This window comes from Cryptotermes secundus, unplaced genomic scaffold (genome assembly GCF_002891405.2).
Source record: "Cryptotermes secundus unplaced genomic scaffold, Csec_1.0 scaffold303, whole genome shotgun sequence".
Taxonomy (NCBI): Eukaryota; Metazoa; Arthropoda; class Insecta; order Blattodea; family Kalotermitidae; genus Cryptotermes; species Cryptotermes secundus.
This window is the reverse complement of record NW_019726229.1, coordinates 1,588,542-1,611,419: the sequence shown is the minus strand read 5'-3', so window position 1 is coordinate 1,611,419 and position 22,878 is coordinate 1,588,542. Positions and strand designations below refer to the sequence as shown.

Here is a 22,878-nt window from a genome sequence, read left to right as displayed (position 1 = left end):
TGTTTTCAACATGGTATGACCGTTGGCCGAAGCTAATAGTAAGTCCACTTGAATTTAAAGTACATTACATTAATTCCATGTGTTTTAATATGTGTATAGTCATCAGTTGTCCTAATATTTTCAGACTTATTAAAGAAGGTGATCATTCTAAATACACTATTTTCTCACGAGATGTTGCTCTCTATTGCTCATTTCCTTTACAGTACGGATCCCCGACCAAATAGCCCGTTACCACCGGCATTTTGGTGCCCTTAAATGTTTACTGAGCGTGCATGGGACTCTTTATGAAACACGAATATGTGTTTCACCTGTGATGGAGTTTTTGTGCCGTGAGAAAATTTCTTATTGTAATTCTTCATAAGCTGTTTATTCTGTGAACTCTAGAGCACAAAAAAAACTTTGATTGTACCAAAGTGCCGGTGGTTACATGGTCGGGGATCCGTACTGTAAAGGAAATGAGCAATAGAGAGCAACATCTCGTGAGAAAATAGTGTATTTAGAATGATCACCTTCTTTAATAAGTCTGAAAATATTAGGACAACTGATGACTATACACATATTAAAACACATGGAATTAATGTAATGTACTTTAAATTCAAGTGGACTTACTATTAGCTTCGGCCAACGGTCATACCATGTTGAAAACACCGGTTCTCGTCCGATCACCGCAGTTAAGCAACATTGGGCGTGGTTAGTACTTGGATGGGTGACCGCTTGGGAACACCANATTATTATTATTATTATTATTATGGGGGCTATGAAATTTTACCTGTTAGTACAGCACTAGTAATGTACTCGGTAAGACCACTTGACGATGGGGCTGAGAGAGAGAGAGCGACAGAGCAAAGAGTAACGACTAATTAATTTAAATATTCTTCTGCCATTCATGCCAATATCCTCAACGCCTTCCTACTGTTTTCGATTATCTCCCTGTAAAGCATCATTGGACATTACGCTGTGCCATATAATAGCGATCTGCTAGCCCTATGGGACTCGCATTACGATCAGAGAGAAGAGTGAGACAGACAGAGGAATGTTAAAATGGAAATGTAGCCTTTTGTCGCATATTCACCCGTTTACCCAATGATATCGCAACACGACACCTGAATATTCCATTGAACCGTACGTGTAATGTAGGAGAACAGAGAGCTGCAGTCCAGCGAGGCCATACCAGGACGGCCCGGCGCCTCTTATAAAGACAGTGGTGTCACACACAGGCAGCGCAGCATATGGACACAACAAACCCGCAGCTCTCTGACAGAAATAAGAAATCTGGTCGTAAGCTTCAGATGGATGCTCTATTCCAAGATAGACTGGCCGACTGACCGTCGCTCGTAACATAAGACTCGATTCGAGAAACTGAGCAATGATTCTTCCTTTGTTATTCGTCACAGTGGAAGAGAAGACAGTCGTGGGCCAGTAAGGAATGGAGCGAGTCTTAGACAGTCATCGATTGTGACCTGTTATTATTAGTTGTAATTGTAATAAAACTGCCAATAAATCCAAATCCAGAACCAATTATTATTCGTCACGCAAACCCCGGATATGTGACAATATAAATCCGAGCGATTTTTAAAATTCTCCAATAATTCATAAAGTAAAATTAAAAGTTTATGTTAATATTCAGTAGCTTATCAATAGTGTTCCTTGTCAACATGTAATTATATCTCATTTTTCCAACTTCCAGATACGAGATAATACGCCATGAGCATCTCTCTGTAACATTGTGTTTCCTATACTTTCACAGTTTACTTATAGATTTCCCCATGCTCCGACATCATTAGCCATTGCAAGACTCATGTCACGCTCCGTGAATACGAAAATGCGCTTAGGCTCCCACGCCAATCGAGTTAACTGCCACTTAGAGCACCAGGAGTTCCGAACATAACTTCAGGTTACTAGACATGATCGTGAATGAATATTTTATAACTTCCCTCGGTCTATGTGATGAATTGCAATGTGACTAGTCCAGTGGAGTACAATTCTACTTGGAAAGCTGATATTTGACGTCTATGTATTATTTCCGTCAATAATGCAACAAGCATTAAAATATTCGCCATTTAAGTGAAAACACTAGTAAAGACAACACCACACGCTGATCGAGGGAACAAAACTGTCTGGAATACACACATCACATAGTTTTAAACAAGTGGACGGTGCCCCTTACAAGGGGTAATAGCATTTTACGAAAGATTCTAGTAGAAAAATTTAATGAATTTTAAGTAATTATTAATGTTATTTTAAGTGGACTACATCGCTTAATTTTGTCGCGCACGAAAGCAGTGTAACAGATTAGACGCTTTGAAACACCTGAGGATGGCCGTTTGTGGCCGAAACATGTTGTGTTGGTGTTAAATGGTGAATATTTTAATGATCGTTGCTTTATTGACGGACCTAATACATAGACGTTAATTAAAGATGTGCAACAGGATGCTGAAATACAGAATAAGCTGATAGTTGTTCATTTTGTCAATAATTATATTCATTTGGTGGAACCTAAAATTCTAGTACACACCACTCAGAACTACAGGAACTCGTGTCAAACACACTTTTTCTTTCTCTATAATTTTTATTTTGATATTGTTTTCCCATCTACGCTCAAGCCTCCAAACTCTTGTTCTTGTGTTAGTTCCCATCTTCCCCTTGTGTACTGCATATCCGGAAAACTTGGCTTCCGATAACGCTGGCCAAACATATTTAAGAACTGCAGGTTTTAATTCATATCACAAATAAATATCAATTGGTTGAGGGGCTATGCTACAAGCCGGAAAGTCGCGGGTTCAAGTCCCGTTGAGGTCATTGGATTTTTTTCAACCTTACCACCATCTTTGAGCAGATTGTTTGGAATCTGCTGGGACGTTGAGGGTCCCACATTATCTAGACAATGTGGGACCCTCAACGTCTCACAACCCTATGGGCCTTCACGGCCTGGTACAGGGATAGCTTTATTTTACTGTTTATATTATAACTACATTATTTTCGTAAATTTCAAATACATAAAGAATGTTTCTATACCAGTAAGTATTTAAAGTATGTAGTTTCAATACAAGCACTCCGCCCCTGTGGTCTAGTGGTCAGCGTTCCTGGCTACAGATCTAGAGTTCCGGGTTTGATTCCCGGCGCTACCAGATTTCTTTCAGAGAAGTAATGGGTCTGGAACGGGGTCCACTCAGCCTCGTGATGATAATTGAGGAGCAATTTCAAGGAAATTACGGCTCCGGTCTAGAAAACCGAAATTAACGGCAAGGGGATTCGTTGCGCTGACCACGGAACACCCTCTATCCGCAAAAGTTGGCACTAAAACGCCGACAAGCGGCGGTCGCTCGGTCGGTATAGTTCGCTTGCGGACTAAAATCACGGAGTTTCGATACAAGCAGTACGTTTTTTCTTGAAACATATCTCGATTTATCGCGGTGCTTTTGCTTGAGGAAGCTGTGTTTAATGTACCTGAAAATAATTCCACTACATATAGTGCATATGCGAAAATAAAATACTGTATATTGCTTTGGCGTCCTGAGATAGCTCAGTCGGTAAAGCGACGGGCTGGAATCAAGGGGGCAGATTCCACAGTTTTTGTCTCTATTCAACAGGTCCAGACCGGCTGTATCCCCATTCACTCACACTTCTTCATGGTATGCTACTTAATTTATTGAAAACAGGGACAGCTTTTATTTTACCTTTTCATGTTGCGCGAAAAGTGCATCCTGTGTTCTGACTTGACGTTGAGCTGACAAAATTGTTTCTCCTTCAGAGACCTGCGGTGCCTGAGGAACACCATCCACACGAACCTCATGTCAACATACATGCTGGCGGACTTGTTCTGGATACTCACTCTGATCCTGCAGGTAAGTCCCGGCATAACAACATACTGAGATATCAAAGAGTGCAGATGAGAAGATAATTAAGGGGTAGCTTACAAAATGAAGAATACTGTCTTCTGAGATATAACGAGGTGTAATCGGTTGAAATTCATCGGACGTTTCGGCGGAACATATCACCTTCAACTTCAAGGTCGAAGAATAAGCCCGAATAAAGAACCCTTCGTGAAAGCAGGTGACAAGCAGGGCTCTGCATGACACATGCTTTCACGAGTCAAAGTCACATTACAACTGACGGTCACTGTGTCTGTCTTGATGTATAGCTCCATCTGGAGCTCATGACCAGATATTCCTTCCCATTCGAAAGTTACTGCCCTGTCCAAGTGAGGCACCCTCTATGACGAGAGGACGAGTCTGTCGTTTGTCAGAGTCACAGTCAGCAGTATTAAGTCAATTGTCAGTATGTAAAATTATTTACATTTTACATGTTATTTGCTGTTTATATATTATATAGAAGGTCTCTGTCAATTCAGGCTCAGTACAGCAGTTTATGGCCTATTTATAATAGTTTTCGTTACAACGGCAGTCTAGTTATTTGAACGGTCTTATGCTTGACCGCAGCCAAATTTAAGCATCTTATATTTCACCTTTAACGCTGGTTTCTTGCTCGGTTTATTCTACCTTGAAGGCTGAGGCAAAATGTTTCTCCGAAACGTCAGTTGACATTCAACGAGCTACGCGGCATTATATCCCAGTAGACTGCATTCTTCGTAATCATCGTTGTGAAGAAATGTAAGAGTGAGACCACTTGGGACACCTTGGCATAGATGGATCTTTAAAAGTACAGAATAGGAGCGTTGGCATTGATTTCATCGCGTTCAGATTTGACTTCAGGTTCAGGCTTCGGGTTTCGTAAATTTGTGGCTATTTCTTAACTAACAGATTAAGTTCACGTACTGTACTAAATGGAGTTAGTCTGTAAGTTAGTTATTTACTTAGGTTTCTCCAGGGCCGTGCCATAGCTCAGGTGGTTAGTCGCCGGCTTTCCACCACAGCTGCCCGCCTTCGAGCCCAGATCAATTCATGTGAGATTTCTGGTGGACAAAGTGGCACTGGGGCAGGTTTTCTCCGATTCCGTAAGTTTCCTTTGCCAATTCTTGCTCCACACTCATCATCTATCTTCCGTGCTGGTACCAATTGGACTCAGTCTCACCCCACTCCAAGGACTTAGCAAACTAGTTTTCTCCAAATTTACTTTCAACATTGGCCTAAGAGACTCTTTTAGATGATATTCTCTTGTTTTGATATTGATCATGCTATAGATATTCTGTCCCTTACTTTCAGAATTAATTATCCTTGTTTTCATCACATCAGACAGTATTTCAAATAGAACTTATAGAACCTAATGTCACGTATGACACAGTTGCTTTATTGTGACACGTGTTGGGATTAACTCCGAGTGCACGTAACCCTTGATGAATGCAAACATCTGTCGAACCAAGCATATAATAATTCAGTGAGTTAAATAATCTATATTTCAAAACAACGCTACAGAGAATTCAGCTTCAGCAAATGCTCACGCACAGTGACCGTTCAGCAGAGTGCACAAAAAAACTTCGAATCTGAACTTAATTCCTCTAAACCTCAGTGTTCCCCATTCCCTTGCACCACGGGGTGGAGATTAAAATGCGACTCTGTAATGGGGTGTGGATTACTCGCTAAACATGCTATCGATTTTGCACCAAATAAACTTTGGGGTTTGCTATTAGTGGTAGGATCCTATGAACTCTGTAATGAACTTTCTGGTTACGTGAAAGGGAATTGCTTTACCGGTTTAGCTTCTCGTAACTTCTTAAGAAGGTCTCTACTCGATGGTGTTAATTACACACTTACTATTAATAAGGGGACTTGACAGAATTCTTTCGATTTTATGTGAAGTGTTTACCAGATGATGTTAAGTTTACAAATTCCTAAATATATACTAATTGCCGTAAAAATACTGATAGTTCTTTAGGTATAGTCGGAAATGGAAAACTGAAAATCCAGACGTAGTGTGTAAATTGCCTTCCCACGAAACCTCAAGTTCATCATTTAAGGAACCGTGTGAGGATTAGTAGCTTGTGGGTTTAACGACAATTTTTGTAAAGCATTTCTCCTTCGCTGAATTCGTGAATGGAAACCCACCGAGCTCTGTGTTCAAATATATAATATATTCAGGCATGTTAGCAACGGAGAAATTACCCTTGTAGACTATTGTTTGTTCTGTACAATGTGAAAAATATAGGAAACCGAAGAGTCCTACCTTCTGGGATATAACGCGGTGTAATCCGTTGAAAATCAACCAAAGTTTCGGAGTAACATGTCGCCTTAGTGTTTAGGGACCGCGGCGGCCCGGGTTCCATCCCGGCTCTGGTCAAGTGGGATTTGTGGTGAACGAAGTGGCGCTGGGGCAGGTTTTCTCCGAGTACTTCGGTTTCCCCTGCAAATCTTCATTCCACCAATTGCTCCACAATCACCCTCACCTATCATCTGGGGCTGGTACAATAGGCCAGAAGTGGCCGCAGTACAAGGAACTTAGTCCCACCACAGTAGCAATAAAAAAATAGTGTTTAGGGGCCAACAGTAAACTACATAAGACGCCAGCATGAAGTAGGCAGCAATAAAATCAAAATGCGTCCATCCAGCCTCTTATCTAATGGGTACAGGGGGCTCCTTCCCTGGAAGTAAAGTGACAGGGGCTTGAAGCTGGCCACTCACCTCCATCTAGTGCCGAGGTCAAGAATGGTGGAGCTATACCGTCACTCCTCCATGTGTCTTCATTGTATATTGCTTATCTAATTAAACACAGGGACATTATAATGACTATCGTGAACAAATTAAAACAATTCGATCGATTATACTTAAATCACTCTTCCCTAATACATTTTCTAAAGAGTCATGAGCCATATCCAGAGCCCAGGACATCATCATAGTGCAAGAGCCGCACAAGTGTGTGTGAAAGTGAGTATACAAGAGAATTGCAGCCTCTAGGCCTGCCGAAGTTCAAGTTAAGAGCACGTATCTGTTTGAAATGTTCTACCGTCTCGTCGTCTTACCAAAAGCTGTAGATGAACACACATAATCTGTCATGAAAGAAAAAAAAATGCATGAATTTTTTTACAATGAAACTTTGAAGAAAAATAAGACCAAGACATGGATGGAAAGAGAATTTTACAAGACTTCGAGCAGAACACAAATATCTGTGGACAGACCGTTGTCTTTTTTACGCTACGTCGGCACGTCAATCTTTGCTTTCAAAGACACGCGTTTCACTGCATCTGTCAGCAGTCACGGATTCACATTATGCCAAGTCATCATACCAGTCGCTCCTTTCGAAGATACATACCGTATTTACGCATGTATAGGCCGCACATTTTTTGCCAAAAATTCAAGAGGAAAACTGGGGTGCGGCTTATATTCGAAATATTCGAAATCACACTTCATTTAATCATATTCATTTCGGAATAATTTCTATTCCTGAAATAATATTCCAAGAAAATTATTTTTTCTATAATTTCTGTCTGAAAATTGTGCTGCGGCCTATACATGCGTAAATACGGTATTTCACTGTATAAATCAACGGTGGTTACTCTCCAACAGAAAAATTATTCCAAGTATGTAAAGAAAACTGACGTACAAGTTAAAGTTATAAGTTCATTTTAATTAACCTAGAAGGCTATGTACAGAAAATGAAATTACACACGTAAGGGTTGGAAGTACTAGATTATATGAACATTCTGTGTATAGGAATAAGGAATGAAAAAGCGTCTAAGGTCCAAAGGGCTGTAGGGCTATTGAGAGATGCTCTTTTGGTGTTTGTGTCATATTTCAGCATGGAATCCTTTTTAACGCGTATATATTCTTGACCCCCTCGTTGGTGACCACCTTATCGTGGTGAGGGGGTTTGAGTATGCCAAGGACCCTGAGAGCTATACCAGCGGTAGCGTAGCTACTGGCAGGGCCTCCCTTGCTGGACAGGTCAAAGGGTAGGCATCAGACGAAGAGAGACACCAAAAACTGATGCCGGAAGCAGCGTCATCAGCAGCGACTTGAAGCACAGAGCAAATGATGCTCGAGATGGTTCAAGTTCGTATAGGAACAGGCGTGACCAGAGTGGTTTGAACGGCTCTTGTACTGCGATGTGGAAAGCAAATGGAAAAACTACCACATTATCACTTTTCCTGGATAGTCTCTTTCCAAAAACAGAAGATCGCATCAAGTGGAGGAACTGTTTTGGAAGAGACTGTGGACCTGTCGTCTGACAGATTACTGATGAATGAATGAATATTCTTGACTCGGAGCAATTTTCTGTGTACGTGAAGGCGTTTCTAGTAAGACGAAGTTGTCAGGATAATTTCATTTTTGTGTAGCGTGCTATATGGAATACAGTCTTATTCATCATTAAAATTAAAAATTAAATATTAAAATTAAATTAAAAAATTAAAATATTAAAATAAATATGGTACTAGAATATAAAGGGGTCTGACGGTGATATATAACACACAGAATTACTGAGATTTTGGACTTTTTATTCCATCGTCCGGTATTCTAGAGAATAGAAAACACTACGTTTCGGAAACTGGATCTGTTTCCGTCCTAAGGTGTAGGAGGGAGGACAACTACTCGGTTGAGTCCCATAGAAAGAGCTAATCACAACTGAGCTTACCTCTTTCCGAAACGTCGTGTTTTCTATTCTCTAGAATACCGGACGTTGGAAAAAGTAAAATAAAAAATCCAGTAATTCTGTATCATATGGAATATTTGCATAACCTGTCTCTATAAAATACTTTTAACATAATCAGATTGAAAACATATAACGTATCCCATTGGCATTTTGAAAACAACTATGTATTTCAAGTATCGGTTTTAACCACTTCCCAGATTATTAAATTTGATCGACATATTCCTACTTTTATTCATTAGATAATAAACTGCTTGTTGTTTCTTCCAAAAACGGAAATAAATTACACATATGTAAGATTTGAGGCTTTCACGGCGGTGACTTTGAAGAAAGCAGTCTTCTGGGATTTGGCACCGTGTATATGTGCTAATCGACGTTTCGGAGGAACGTATCGCCTCCATCTTCAGGGTAGAAGAAAAAATATAAGACTCTGCTTTTACCGGTTCTCACGGTCTCTTCGCTTTGCAGATTTCTTATATTTTTTCTTCTACCCTGAAGATGGAGGCGATACGTTCCTCCGAAACGTCGATTAGCACATATACACGGTGCCAAATCCCAGAAGACTGCTTTCTTCAAATTACACATATTTTATTGAAACATTCACTTCTCTAAAATCACGAAAAACGAATTTTAATTTAGTTATTATAAGAAATAAGATAAAAAATTGCTCTAAAATAAATTGGGTACTACAGATAGGGTTCAAGAAATAATCTATAAATATATAAATTATGACAAACTCTTGACACAGAATGTTAGCCGTACATCTCGCATGCAGTAGGTTTCATACGAATCAATGGATTCCACTTTCTCGCCGAGAATATATATAAATGCGATGGGTAACGTGAAATGGACAGTAAACACAATGAAATCTGACAGCTTCGAGAATTCAGGCCGTCATACCTCACTCGCATCAGGCTGGAAAAGGCCAGCCACGGGGAAATGGTCTTGTCTGACACAATATTTACAGCAGCGTGCGTGAAATTCTCAATTTTATTTTACCAATACTATGCTAATATTCATGAATTTGCCGTTCCAGAGAACTACAGAACACTAACTTATTCCAATTTAAGGGGTCTGATTGAACTGTTGTTAGTCACTCATTGACTCAAAAATAGAATAATCGAATAAAAATCGAGTCAAAAATAAAACCCTGAGTTCCGTCAGAATATTCCCAATGACCCTACCGCTGGATATTATCCTAAAATGGTTCTGCGCAGTCCAAACTCACACAACTTTCTTTAGGATTCATTTTAATATTATGCCATCGTGTATACCTTGGTCTGTCAAGTACTTCTCTTCTCTTCTTATCGGGTTAAAGGTAAAAGTAAAGTTGTCCCTGTTCTTAACTAGTTAAGCACTACGCCATGAAGGTGTAGGGGGGAGTGGATATATAGATCCCTGTTTACTTGGCTTAGCCACTGGCTGGAGGCGAGTGGTCAGCTTCACGTCCCTGTCGCTTTACACCCCTGGGAAAAAGCCCCCGATACCCATTGGATAGGAGGCTGGCTGAGCCCTAGTTTCGGCCTGGACGACATGGAGAAAGGAAAATTCTTGATCCTCCCGGGACTCGAAGTCGACACCTCGGTCGTCCAACCCATATCCAGTCGCTATACCGACTTCGGTTTTCCTAACAAACTTCTGCATGCATTTCTCATTTCCCATACCTGTTGCTTGCCCTTCCCACTTCAAGCTTCTTGGTTTGGGGGCCCTAGCAAAAGTTCAAGAATGCATATGTTATGAAGTTCCCTGTTATTTTCCTTTCAGTTTTCTTTTACTGCCAACAGATGGCACAAGCGGCCGTATTTACGTTTCTCAGTCAGTTGTTTGTGAAATGGCGACTCAGCAGGACCGTGAGCATTGTGTAGGATGGCTTTTTGAGACAAAATCAGTTACCCAGACTCAACGAAATTATAATACTATACGCGGCAACAGGTGAAGGAGATATCTGTGGTAAGAACAATACAGTTACAGTGCTTCAGCAGTGTGACTCCAGTTGCTGCATGAAAGCAGAACTCTGGCAAATAATTGCATTATCGCCCTTGTTTCAGCGAAATGGTAAGGCCAGTACCGGCCTCAAGTACTTGCCACTGTCTCATTGGTCCTCATCTTCTTCTGCCGGTGATAGGTAAATTATTCCATGCTATCTCACATCGTCTCTTATTTATTCGATCTACGCTGTCTTTTCATGCATTCTTGTATGTACATATTAATCTTTCCGGTAGACCGCGGAACGACTACATCAGTAAATAGTTACATCACTTCCGTATACTACTACTACTAATAATAATAGTAATTCAATACTTGTTTATTTACATGTAAACTGAACAACACAGAGATCAATTACAATGTTAGCACGAGCACACAGAAATAATAATAATAATAATAATTCAATTCTTTATTATTTATGTGCCGAGTCAATAACTACAAGGCCAATTACAGACACAGCACATTGTAGATACAAGTAATTACATTACGGACAGACAGTACATAAAATAAAAGTTTGTTCCTCGCTCGCAAATTTTTCTACCCTGAAGATGGAGTCGATACGTTCCTCCGAAACGTCAGTTCACACAAGAGCTACACGGCACCACATCCCAGAAAACGGCATTCTTCATAGTAACTGCAGTGAAAACCTCAAATCTTATCTCTGTTAAAATTAAAAAAGGGTGTTATATTACCTTTATTTCTTTACACAGCATGCCGATGCTGTCTGTCCTCTGTTTATTCAGCATGGGTTATTAGTATATCGTCGCCATTTCAGTAAACATCATCTGACACTGAGACTAAATCGACGCAACAGCCCCGCTGTTCTTTTCATTCTGCGTGACTTGTTATTGTCTCTCCACAGATATCCATGCAGGAGGACAGCACGTCCTGTGTCATCCTGGTTGTTCTACTTCATTACTTCCATCTCACCAACTTTTTCTGGATGTTCGTAGAAGGTGAGTACGGTTTAAATATTCTTTAATGTCATAAGAACTTTAGACATATACAGAGAGACAGTAATCAGGAATAGAGCATTATGGAGTGTGTCTACCTCTGTGTTTGCTGCTTTACGTGCATCTGGCCTACAGTTACGTGTGTCCCAGAAATTGTAGCACATGAAGGCTTACAATAATGAATCGTGGTTTCGAAGGGACCCAACAGAGTACGTGTCGGAAACAGATCCAGTTTCCGAAACGTCGTGTTTTTCTTAGTTATTTAGAATCCGGACGATGGACAAAGTCCGAAAACCCAATATCTCTGTATCCATCTTATAAGTGTTACATTTGAGTACCTGATCAGGAAAATCCCTGCCGTTTCGAGAACCCAGGCTGCATTTCTGTGTTCACGAGAGCTTTCCTCGAGAGTTCTGTCTGTAAGTATCCGACTTCGGATACGTCTCGTATATTTCTGAAACTTGTATGATTTCAGATGATGTATGGAATGTAGTTACACTTAATTTAATTCTCCTTCGTAATAGGTTTTAATTTTTATATTTATTCCTTGTCATAATTATTAAATTCATAATATGGCTTATCAATTAATTTTGCAACGAAATATAAACACTAGAGCCTTGGGTATGCTTTGTAAGTTATCTGCCACCTCAGGAACTTCAATTGTTCGACTTGGAGAATTCTGCACAAATGTGAGAACTGAGAAATTCATACTAAATTTTAATTATAAAATTTGGAATTACAGAGAAATTTGGAGGGCAAGGAACCAGTGAGAGAATAATACTGTAATTCATCTTAAAAAAATTGAATACAGTGGTGGGTCAGGTTAAGTTCCAAGGACGGGTTCTTCTGCACATGACAAAGGACATTCACTTTGTATGAAAGGCCATAAAATCTTGACCAGATGAGAGACAGCCAGTTTCAGTATAATGAATCTTGTCCGTGGAATTAGTTAATTCTGAAATTCCATTTTAGAAAATGTCCAAATTAGATGAGTTATGACTAGTCAACTTCGCTGTGAATGTTCAAAAGAACTAGCTGAATTTTGTGGAACTTTGACGAATATCAGAACACTGAAAGCTGTCCGCCATTGAACACGGTGGCCACTCGAAACTCCGCGGCAGATGTTGCCCATGCACTGCTGAATGGCACTACATCTTAACTGCCATGACTTGTGGAGCATAGAAACCTGGCATCGACATAGAACGTGGGTGAACAAACAACAAAAATTTCCGTCATTGTTCGCAGGTATTAATATATTATTACATTAACGTTAATATTAATTTATATATAAAATTATTATAATATACATAATTCGAAATTGTATATTATGTAATATTTATTATTAAATATACTTAAATAATTGGAGAAAAATTCATAATTAGGTACCCTTTCTCAAGTATAATTAGAATGATCAAGTCAAGTAGGATGAGGTGGGCATGACATGTAGCACGAATGAGGAGAAGATGAATGGATATAGGATATTGGTAGGAAAGCCAGAAAGAAAGAGACCATTCGGAAGATCAGGACACAGGTGGGTGAACAATATTAAAATGGATCTTAGAGGGATAGGATGGGATGGGATGGGATGGAGTGGATTGATCTGGCTCAGGATATTGACCAGTGGAGAGCTCTTGTAAACACGGTAATGAACTTTTGGGTTCCATAAAATGCTGGGAAGTTCTTGAGTAGCTGCACAATTGACGGTTTCTCAAGGACTCAGATCCATGAGTGAGTGAAACATACGTACTTGAATATTTCAATATCCCGTGCGTACTATAGAAAAAGTGTTGTAATGGAGATATAGCGAATGCTGGTAAACTGTAAATTTTGATGGAACTGCAAGGTTTGAGGTTCTAGTACATGTACGTATGTATTGTCTTCATTTACTATACCCGTATTAGAAAAGTGAGTATGGCCGACCCCAGATTTCATTTAATGCTTGCCTTAACACCTCGAATTTATGATAGTGTCACGTATATGGTGGGACACGTGACGAAAATAATGTGTTCTAATGGGATTTTTAGCATTTCAATTACAAGTTTCTTCTTAATTACAATTAATACAGTGCTGTCTTTGATTTACACACATTCCAGTTTAACGTTGCACAAGCATTAAAATTCTCAGTTTCCCCTAGTCGTCTCCTAGCAACGGATCTCAACACAGAAACTATCACTTCAGATCACTTTTAAATTTTCTTGCCATTTTTTGTTCAATCACCCTGGACCTCGGAACTCAACTCAAAATTCTTCTGGACTCTCCAGCTTACGAGAGCCAGCAAACGACCTTTGTTGTCTCCTATAAATCTTCAGCGCCGACCTATAGAAAACACGTCACAGGGTCTGTATCCACTGTTGTGTGACGTCACTGCCTACACAGAAGTTTGTTACCCCTTCGTTGCCTAGCAACAGACGTTCTATTGCTCCGCGTTTGCTTTTGCGACAACGTGTTTAACGCCCCGCCGCCTAGCAATGGGTTTTCATGTAACAATACGCCACAATATTGTGCGAGAATGGACAATTCTAAAGCGATTCCAAAATATTTTCATATACGTATTTATTCGTATATACTTCGTATTTATGAAATATGTCCAGTTATTGCGAACAATTTTTAAATATTTAACATTTTTAAAAATGCTTTTTGCGAGAATATACTGACATCAGTACGGATCCATCAGCATTCGACTAAAATTAATTTTTCGCCTGTAACGTAACGTTACCCAAAAATCGTGTAAGGAAGTGTTTTTATATTCGTATCTTAAAAATTTAGGATCATGGTGTGGGTTCGAATCTTTGGTAATGCACACGACAACAACAAAGCATACTACACACCTGATCCAATGTAAAATACACGTGAAAAAAAAATTATAAATTTTACTCAAGTGACGTAAGTTTTCCCGTTCTCCTCCGACTTAGTCCTATAAATTTATGTGTAACTTGGATATTTGTGACGCTTTCTCGTAAGTACATATGATATGTACGTTTTGGAGAAGTAGGAGCCACTCCTAGTCCACACTCTATGTTGTGGAACTTATGATATACGTATATTGGTCCCTGTAGAACATAAATCATTTTCAGATACTACTAGGCCAGCCGGAGCAGGAAACAGGGAGTGGGTACACCTAGACCCACTCCTGTATACAGCGCCATCTTTGTGGCACATTATTCCGTGAACATTACTGGAAGCCGACCATTTCCCACAGAATATATGGAATCATTAGTGTTGATTTGGTTTCTTCCACAATAACAAATGCTTCATCTGCACAGCGCATGTTCTAGTAAGAGAGGGAAAGAGGCTGTATTCATGCTGTGGTAGCCATATCTTATATACCATATTAGGAGTCATATCCAAAGGGAACCGGGATAGCGCAGTTGGTATAGAGACTGGCTGCGGGCTGGACGACCGGAGTTCGAGTCCCGGCATGGTCAAGAATTTTTCCTTCTCCATATAGTCCAGACCGGCTCTGAGGCTCACCCATCCTCCTATCCAATGGGTACCGGGGCTATTTCCCCTGGGGTAAAACAGCCGGGACGTGAAACTGAGCACTCATCTCCATCTAATGCCAAGGCCAACAAAATGTGTATCTATACATCCACTTCCCATACGCCTTCATGGCGTAGTGCTTAATTAGTTAAGCACAGGGAGAAATTAACCATCTTTAGTAGTCATATTCGCCGGTCACGGTAGCCGAGCGGTCTAAGGCATGTACTTTCTTCGCTCGCTTGGAAACCGGGATCGTGGGTTCGAATCCCACTCAGGGCATGGATGTTTAGTTTGTGTGTGTGCGTTTTTCTGTGTTTGTATACAGGTAGAGGCCTTGCGGCCGGTCACGGTAGCCGAGCGGTCTAAGGCATGTACTTTCTTCGCTCGCTTGGAAACCGGGATCGTGGGTTCGAATCCCACTCAGGGCATGGATGTTTAGTTTGTGTGTGTGCGTTTTTCTGTGTTTGTGTACAGGTAGAGGCCTTGCGACGAGCTGATCACCCGGCCAAGGAGTCCTACCAATTGTGTAAGATCTAGAAAAACCGAAGTGAACGGAGAAGTTCATGGAGGTAGGCCTAGGCCCACTGGGGTTGTAGTGCCAAGGGGGAGAAAAATAGTCATATTCAGCAAGTTAGCTCAAGGGATAAAGTCTTTGTCTTGTATTCAAGCAGTGTCGCTTCGAATCTCAGCCGGAGCGTTGTCGATTTCACGTGGTTTTCCGTAGTCTCTCAGGTGCATGTCGATATAATACTTTAATTAGATCAGAACCGCGTTCTTTAATACCCTGTCAAATTAATTATTCACCGCCTTCCGATCATGACAGCGCTGACTACATCATTAAGTAAAATACAAATACGCTTGATAGTAGGCAACTCTGCATTCTGTAGCACATCATGCTTACATATCTAAACCTTATCGTCCCGTTGAGTAGTTGTTCAGTAGGACAGGAACTCTTGAGATGCGCGAGAGGGAAATGACCCCCCCCCCCCCAGTTCCGACGGCAAAGCGACCCTGCACGTCTCAAGGCCATAGCTCAGGTCCTGCCGAACTTACTGTACATTCGGAGTAACTGTTACTGGAAGTAACTCCAGGACTTCAAACAAGTTTGTCATTATTTTAAGGTTATGTTCGACCTCCACGAGAGGAGTTAAGATACAAATTGGGGCCGGGAGAGAGAGAGAGGGAGGAAGGAACGAAGACAATTCTGTTGTTTTATACATATATTGGGGAGACAACGGCAGCGTAATCAAAGTCAAAGTCACATTGCGACTGACGGTCAGTTAGACAGTAAAGCTTGGTGTCGAGCCCCATCTGGGGCTCATGACCAGATATTAATTATTACCGTTTGACAATTACGGTCTTATTTTTGTGGGGCGTCCTATCCAACGAGAGGACGCTACGCTACTGGCCCTTGTCAACGCGGTCTTTCTCGGGTCCGAGTCCCTTTTAACTCATGTCCGTATTTTACTGTGTCAGATTTGAGATTCCCTTTTCGTCGCCTCCTACGACCCGCAGGGTCACGGTGGAGGTATTCGACCCCGCCTCCAAACGGGGGCAGCATAGTCTCCTTTCTGCACTACTTGTCTCCTTATAAATTAAGGTTGTCCCTGTACTTAACTAATTAAGCACTACGCCATGAAGACGTATGGGGGAGTGGATGTATAGATCCACGTTTCTTGACCTCGGCACTAGTTGGAGGTGAGTGGTCTCCTTCACGCGCCGGCCACCTTATAGGGTAATCAAATCAAATACAATGGTATGAGTGTATATAAAACGCGTATAGTATTTTGGTCGAAGAGACCATTTGGGAGGATAATATTAAATTCACTCTTGCAGAAGTAGGATGTGGACTGGATTTGAGTAGACGTAGCTTGTATTTTTTTTTGTTTTTACGTATTAAACAATGTTGTAAGTTTCGAGACTATTTAGCATAGATGATAAGGAGATTAATGAACATGAAGCAGTTGGCGGAATTAAAATTGGCTGGGAAAACCGAAATACTCGGAGGAAACCTGTCCCAGTTGCACTTTATCATCACAAATCCCACATGATGTGATCTGGGATTGATCCCGGGCCCTAGAACGTAGTTTATGGGTTTTTAAAGGCAGTAAATGTAATAAATAATAATAAGAGTTTGTAAATTAATTGATCAGCTAAGTAATTATCGATTACTTAAGAAGACTCTGCATACTTAACTAGGTTGTTTACTTGATTGGTTAGTTAATTACCCGTAGTTAGTTACTAGGAAATTCGCGCAGAAAAATTTACACTATAATTAATTAATTATTTACATTAACCTCTCTACCAATTTTAACTTGCACACTTTTTAGACTCTGCAACCCAGCAGTGCGCTCAGTCCGTTCATCCTTCTGAACGCATCAATCAAGTTAAGAACCACTGGACGAATTTTCACTGAAGATAGGGCTTGAGGATGCTAAGAAACTTTTTGAGCCATTTTTATTTTAATATAGACCAGGCATGTTTATCGACAGCTTTTTCTTAAGACCTATATACTTTTTCGGTAATTGTTTATCGAATCGAAAACATGTTTAGGGCTAAATATTTTAGAAAGAACAGACACTTAAATATAAGTGTAATGCATTTTCTCTGCATGTCTTCAGGCTCTTCGAGACCAAAATAGATTTTGTGGGGTACACTTTAGATCTTGGAACTCAGCAACCAACATCCAAAACCAGATCGTGGTAAAGCAAGAAACAAAGTAAAGTCTTATTGACTTCAGGCCGATTTAAAATCAGATTTATTTTATTCTTTCAGTGTAGCACTCAGTTACAATACGAGTTTTAAGAATGCATGTAACAAGTCACACATATTCGTTTTTATTTTTGATTGTGTAATAACATTAAGCACTGAAACTTTAATACTTAATGTTCAGTATCATATCTTAGCAGTGACTAACAGGATCTGAATTTAATGGCTGTTTTTATAAGAAAATTGTTTGCCTTAGTCTTAATTGTTTAATTTATAATCCCTTCTTCCGTTCGCGCCTGTTAAATATACACTGCTTACTTCTAAAAATCTTGCTGAACCTTCGGAGCAGGTTTCGTTACCATGGTTACTATGAGAATGTAAGAAGCTTGCGTATTCTGTAATACCAATATCGACCACACGCCGAAGGCAGTGTTTCCATTGGTTTCGTTGGCAAAATAATAGCTTAATTAAGTTTAGGTCCTCTATAACATCCCGGCATTTCTCAAAAATCATTCAACACACATTTCTTTCGTTTTGACTGTTCGGGAGCTTATTTGGCAATAGAGTTCTGTTTCTCTTTATCAAACTACCGTAACCTACATTGGATTAATAGACACAGTTGTCGCTGTGCTTAATTAATTAAGCACTGTGCCATGTAGACATATGGAGTAGTGGAAGGTAGAGGGGCTCTTACCCCGGGGAAGGAGCCCTCAATACCCGTTGGATAAGAGGCTGGGAGGGCCCCAGAGCCGGTCTGGACTCTGTTGAACAAAAGAAAATCTACCCTCTGCCGTCAATTGAGGCTTGGCAGTTCAGCCCGTAGCCCGTCGCTATCCCTACTACTACCTGGAACAAAAGTCTGTCTGTATTTAACTGTCACGCTGTCGTAATTCTCTATTAATCGTAAAGTAATCTTAACCGTACACTGAACATCAAACAACTTAATGAAAGATATGTTTCGATTACTGTGGAGTGATCTTCAGGTTATGTCCGTTGCATTTCCTATAGTGCAACATGGTATCCTGACATTTGCGCTATCATTTTTCTTTTTACTACGAGTAGAAAAGCATATTTTGTTTTAGATATAATTAAAACTGATATTGTGACGTAACAGACCCCGTGCTAAGCATGACTCAGTAAACAGCTGTAGTTGCTTGGTAACGCCCGAAACAAACAGGCACGCGACAATAGAAAAACAGTTTTCTATGTGGTCCGTGCCTCTATCGTTGCAATGCAACGGCGTGGCAAATACAACAACAGAGGGACTACGATTTCCGCGTGATCCGTGCCCAGGAGTTATCTTAAAGATAATTGGCGCTACAGTTCAGTTGCGGAATGTTCCCCGGAGAGTAACGACCTGAACACAGAAGCTGGTGAATCTTCATTGTTAAGATCCGTTATTGGTAAACGTCTAGTGAAAACAGAGCAGAGAGACAACCATTGTTGAAAGCTGTTACCAAGCAACAACTAGTGAAAGCAGACTGCGAAGACTTAGCTTGGAGTGATATCAGCAATAATGTTATATTTATTTATAGTTACGACATGTAAGTGGTCAATAAATCCATTCGCCAATCCAGTCTCCTTCTATAGTCACTAATGCACATGACAGTATTAATGTTGTTGTAGAAATTAATATTTTATATTACATTACATAATATATTTGACAGAGGACTATGTTAAATTTAATTGTAATTTCAAATCAGCATTTCCACTCGTCAAAAGAAAAGTGACAGTGCAAATGACAGAGAAGAGAAATGCAACGCAAGCAGCCTGAAAGTGATTTCGTGGTAACTGAGGCACGTTCCATAATTGATTTGACGTCCAGTTTACGGTGAGGAGAATTATGTGTAAATAACCGCAAGAAATGAATGATACAACAGGTGTGCTCCGCATAAGAGACGGTTAGATCTGTACCCGACCTGTGTTGGAGAGCCACTTATTGTTACATAACCGACCCACGATGTTTCTTCGCTATTTGTTCTACTCCACGTTCTGTGCTGTTTCTCACCATGCACGTCTGCTTCCTCCGGAACTCTTCCTGGTTGTCTCTTCGGCCACCTTCCGCATCTTGTTACTAAATGGGTAGGTTAATTTTGGGAGATATGAAATTTTGGGCGCCAGTAAGGTTACGTGAGCACCTTACAGTTGAGGTAGCTAGCTGTGCAGGTGTGGTCTCTGGTCAGGAGGTCTACTCAGAGATTCCCTCCTCTCGGCGCTGCAGCTCAGGGTGAGCTTTGGCCTCTTGAATAGTCTGCCTCCATTCTGCTCTGTTCTTCATCTTACCTACCCACCTCATTCCTGATATCGATTTCTGTTCAATCCATCCATCCGAGGCTGATTGTCCGGTTTCTGAACAATTTAGTTTTTACGGCGTGAGGTTGTTAGCCTCATTCCTAACTCCCAAACTGGAGGACCAGGTTATCCCTCTTCGTCTGGCTCATGCCCCTTGACCTGTCCGGCATGGGTCATCCTACCAGTAGCAACGCTACCGCCGGCATAGCTCTCAGGGTCTCAGGAGCGCTCAAATCCCACCACCACGATAAAGTAGAGACACAATCGGTTTGGCTACTCAGGGTTTAGTAGAGATAAACTCTAGTCTGAAGGACGTATAAGCTTCACTTCCGCAGTACGGGTAGAACTTGATGCTACCAACTTTGTGCAAACATCAGTTTAGTTACACACAAGAATTTGTTTATTGTTGACTGTGCTCATAATACCAAACGATTTACTCCTTAACACTGGATTAATTGCTCACTTCTCACCTCTGATACCACTCGAATTTCCTGTAACTTATTTTACTGTGTGATCTGGTATAGATTTGACAGTGCACTAGTTTGTCGGTGACGAATTTGGAAGACGACTAAATTGGTGAATGAACTCTCCGAAGTAGCGATCTGCTTTGAGCCCAGACTCAGAGAGTGAGCACCTTCTTCAAACAGGCCTTATTAGTCAAGTTTAAGCTTGGGAGTTCACCAGAAATTTACATTTCCCAATGATGCTGACTTGTGCGGTTCTAGCTCTTAGGGCGAGTGCACACCAAGGGAACTGGCAACCGCAGTTTCCGAGAATTGTTATGAGCCTGAGTTGGACACAGGCACAAATTGAGGAAACGGCAACGCAGTTCGCGGAAGGACTGAGAAACTCAATTTCCAAGCAACGGAGTATGCTAGTCTTATCACAATTGCGTTACCGCGTGATTTCCTAGTGTCAGCTGTTCTACAAAACGCGTCAGTGATTAATTTGTTTCTTAAGATGGCACGTAAGGATGACAAAGCTGCTAATTTTGTTTTTGCGCAGTTAATTGAGCAAGTGCCTGGTATATATGACGAACGCCAGGCAGGCTATGCTAGGCAGGACAAAACAGGTCTGACTTAGGAAAGAATTTCTCATGAGACGGAGTCTGGATCCAGATTGACTTCTTTCGAAACAATATAAGCGTCTCAGTTTAAATTGTTACAGAATAATGGAGGCACCCAAAGTTTGCTTTTCCTAATATTGTATTTAAGCATCCTGTTGCAATAGAATATAATTTATTTCACATATATTTCCACCTGAAATACAATTTAAGATAGTCACCTTCTTCAGCATTACACGGTTCGGCTCTTTATGCCCATCATCAGGTACCTTCAATCTTGCTAAAATAGTTGCACTGTATATCAAAATTTCGTAGCGCGTGTGAACCAGATATTTCCTGATTAAATGAAATTGACCTTAATTCAAACAAATTAATTAACATCCCAATATTTTCATTATGACCGTCGTCCTCTCTTCTCACCCCGTCACAACTACCATCATATTATTACAGGATCTGTATTATTGTCTGCCATTGCAGGAGATAAGTGCACGAAATTAAAAAAGTACAATCATGCATTACGTCTGATGAACATACCCACTCAAGATGGTGTGAGCAACTAAACAAACACGAGTTCCCTCAGCGTGTGCCTGCTAAGTTGCAAACCAGTTGCCTGCATGAAATCTACGACATTTCTCGGAAATTGCAGTTGCCAGTTTCCTTGGGGTGCCCTTGTCCTTAGAGACCCAACGACACTTTCGACAGCTTCGTGATATATATATATATATATAATCAGCATGGTGTGAGGCTGTAGCTAACAATAGCTGTCAAACCTCACATTTCCAAAGGTATGTCGTCGTAGCTTGAACAGCTAAAATTCCAGGAAGTATAGCGAATGCTACGTCCTGTCCACACAGCAAGATGGGCTTATGTCACTTTCTGAATGCAAGAATGAGACTAAACTGTTTGCTCCTTACTTATGTACTTAATTGTCCTTAACTAAGCTAATTTATGGTAACCTGAATTCTAGTGAATGGTTACACATGTAAAGCAAGTGTCACGTAACTTCGAACAAGGCCAAGAGTAACCTTGAGTGCGCAGAAGAAAATTTTCAGACAAGGGGGTGGGTTCGAGGCCAGTTGTTTGTACAACTGGCCGCCTGTCACTTCTCACACCCTCGAACCCACCCCCTTGTCTGAAAATTTTCTTCTGCGCACTCAAGGTTACTCTTGGCCTTGTTCGAAGTTACGTGACACTTGCTTTATCATATTGAACTAAGCTCAACAGGATGATGCAGCATAAAACTGGAATAGAACAGTTTGTGTCAACTCGTATGAATATTTTAAAGTCTGCTTAGCAGTCACAGCAGTAATCAGCACGGTCACAATGGTTTCCCGCTGGGGGAGAGAATGGGTAAACAAATTGATTTTGATTTCAATATTCGCATGTAACAGCAATATTAACACATTTTGCGTCAATTCATTCCTGAAGTGAACAGAGTCTGTAGTAACACTTAACTGACCACATGGAGCTGAGCCCTTCTTTAGAAACCGCAGCAGTTGCGCAGTTACGCAACTATTTCTCAGCATTTCATAGAACGCGAAGGTTCATTACCATGTCCACAAGAGCCTATCTTGAGTGAGAGCCATCCAGTCCATAATTTTTTTTTCCACTGGCTCTTCCAGCCCATTCAGAGCCCATGCCTCTTATCCAGTTCCGTAATCATTTTTCACATGTGATAGCACGCCTCGGACGAGTGATCAGCTCGTCGCAAGGCCGCTACCTAAATACAGGACAAAACAAACACAGAATAAACACATACGCACACAGACAACCACGTCTTAAGTGAGATTCGAAACCTCTATTCCGGCTTCCGAGCGAGCGAAAACAGTTCATGCCTTAGAACGAGCGGCCACTCTG

The 22,878-nt window shown here is 40.8% G+C and overlaps 1 protein-coding gene and 1 pseudogene across 8 annotated transcripts in view; both read left to right on the top strand.

Annotated features, from left to right (window-relative positions):
• LOC111864021 (diuretic hormone receptor) overlaps nucleotides 1-22,878 on the top strand; it is a 529,565-nt gene that overhangs the window by 376,848 nt on the left and 129,839 nt on the right. For all 8 annotated transcript variants that reach the window (XR_004512977.1, XM_033751295.1, XM_033751292.1 and 5 more), the window contains 2 exons: nucleotides 3,752-3,845; nucleotides 11,387-11,480. Coding sequence is in view for 7 of the 8 variants with exons in the window: in XM_033751295.1 (XP_033607186.1) it covers nucleotides 3,752-3,845; nucleotides 11,387-11,480 (188 nt within the window). In the remaining variant the exon portion in view is untranslated. The remainder of the gene's footprint in view (nucleotides 1-3,751; nucleotides 3,846-11,386; nucleotides 11,481-22,878) is intronic.
• Nucleotides 621-740, top strand: LOC111864047 (annotated as a pseudogene).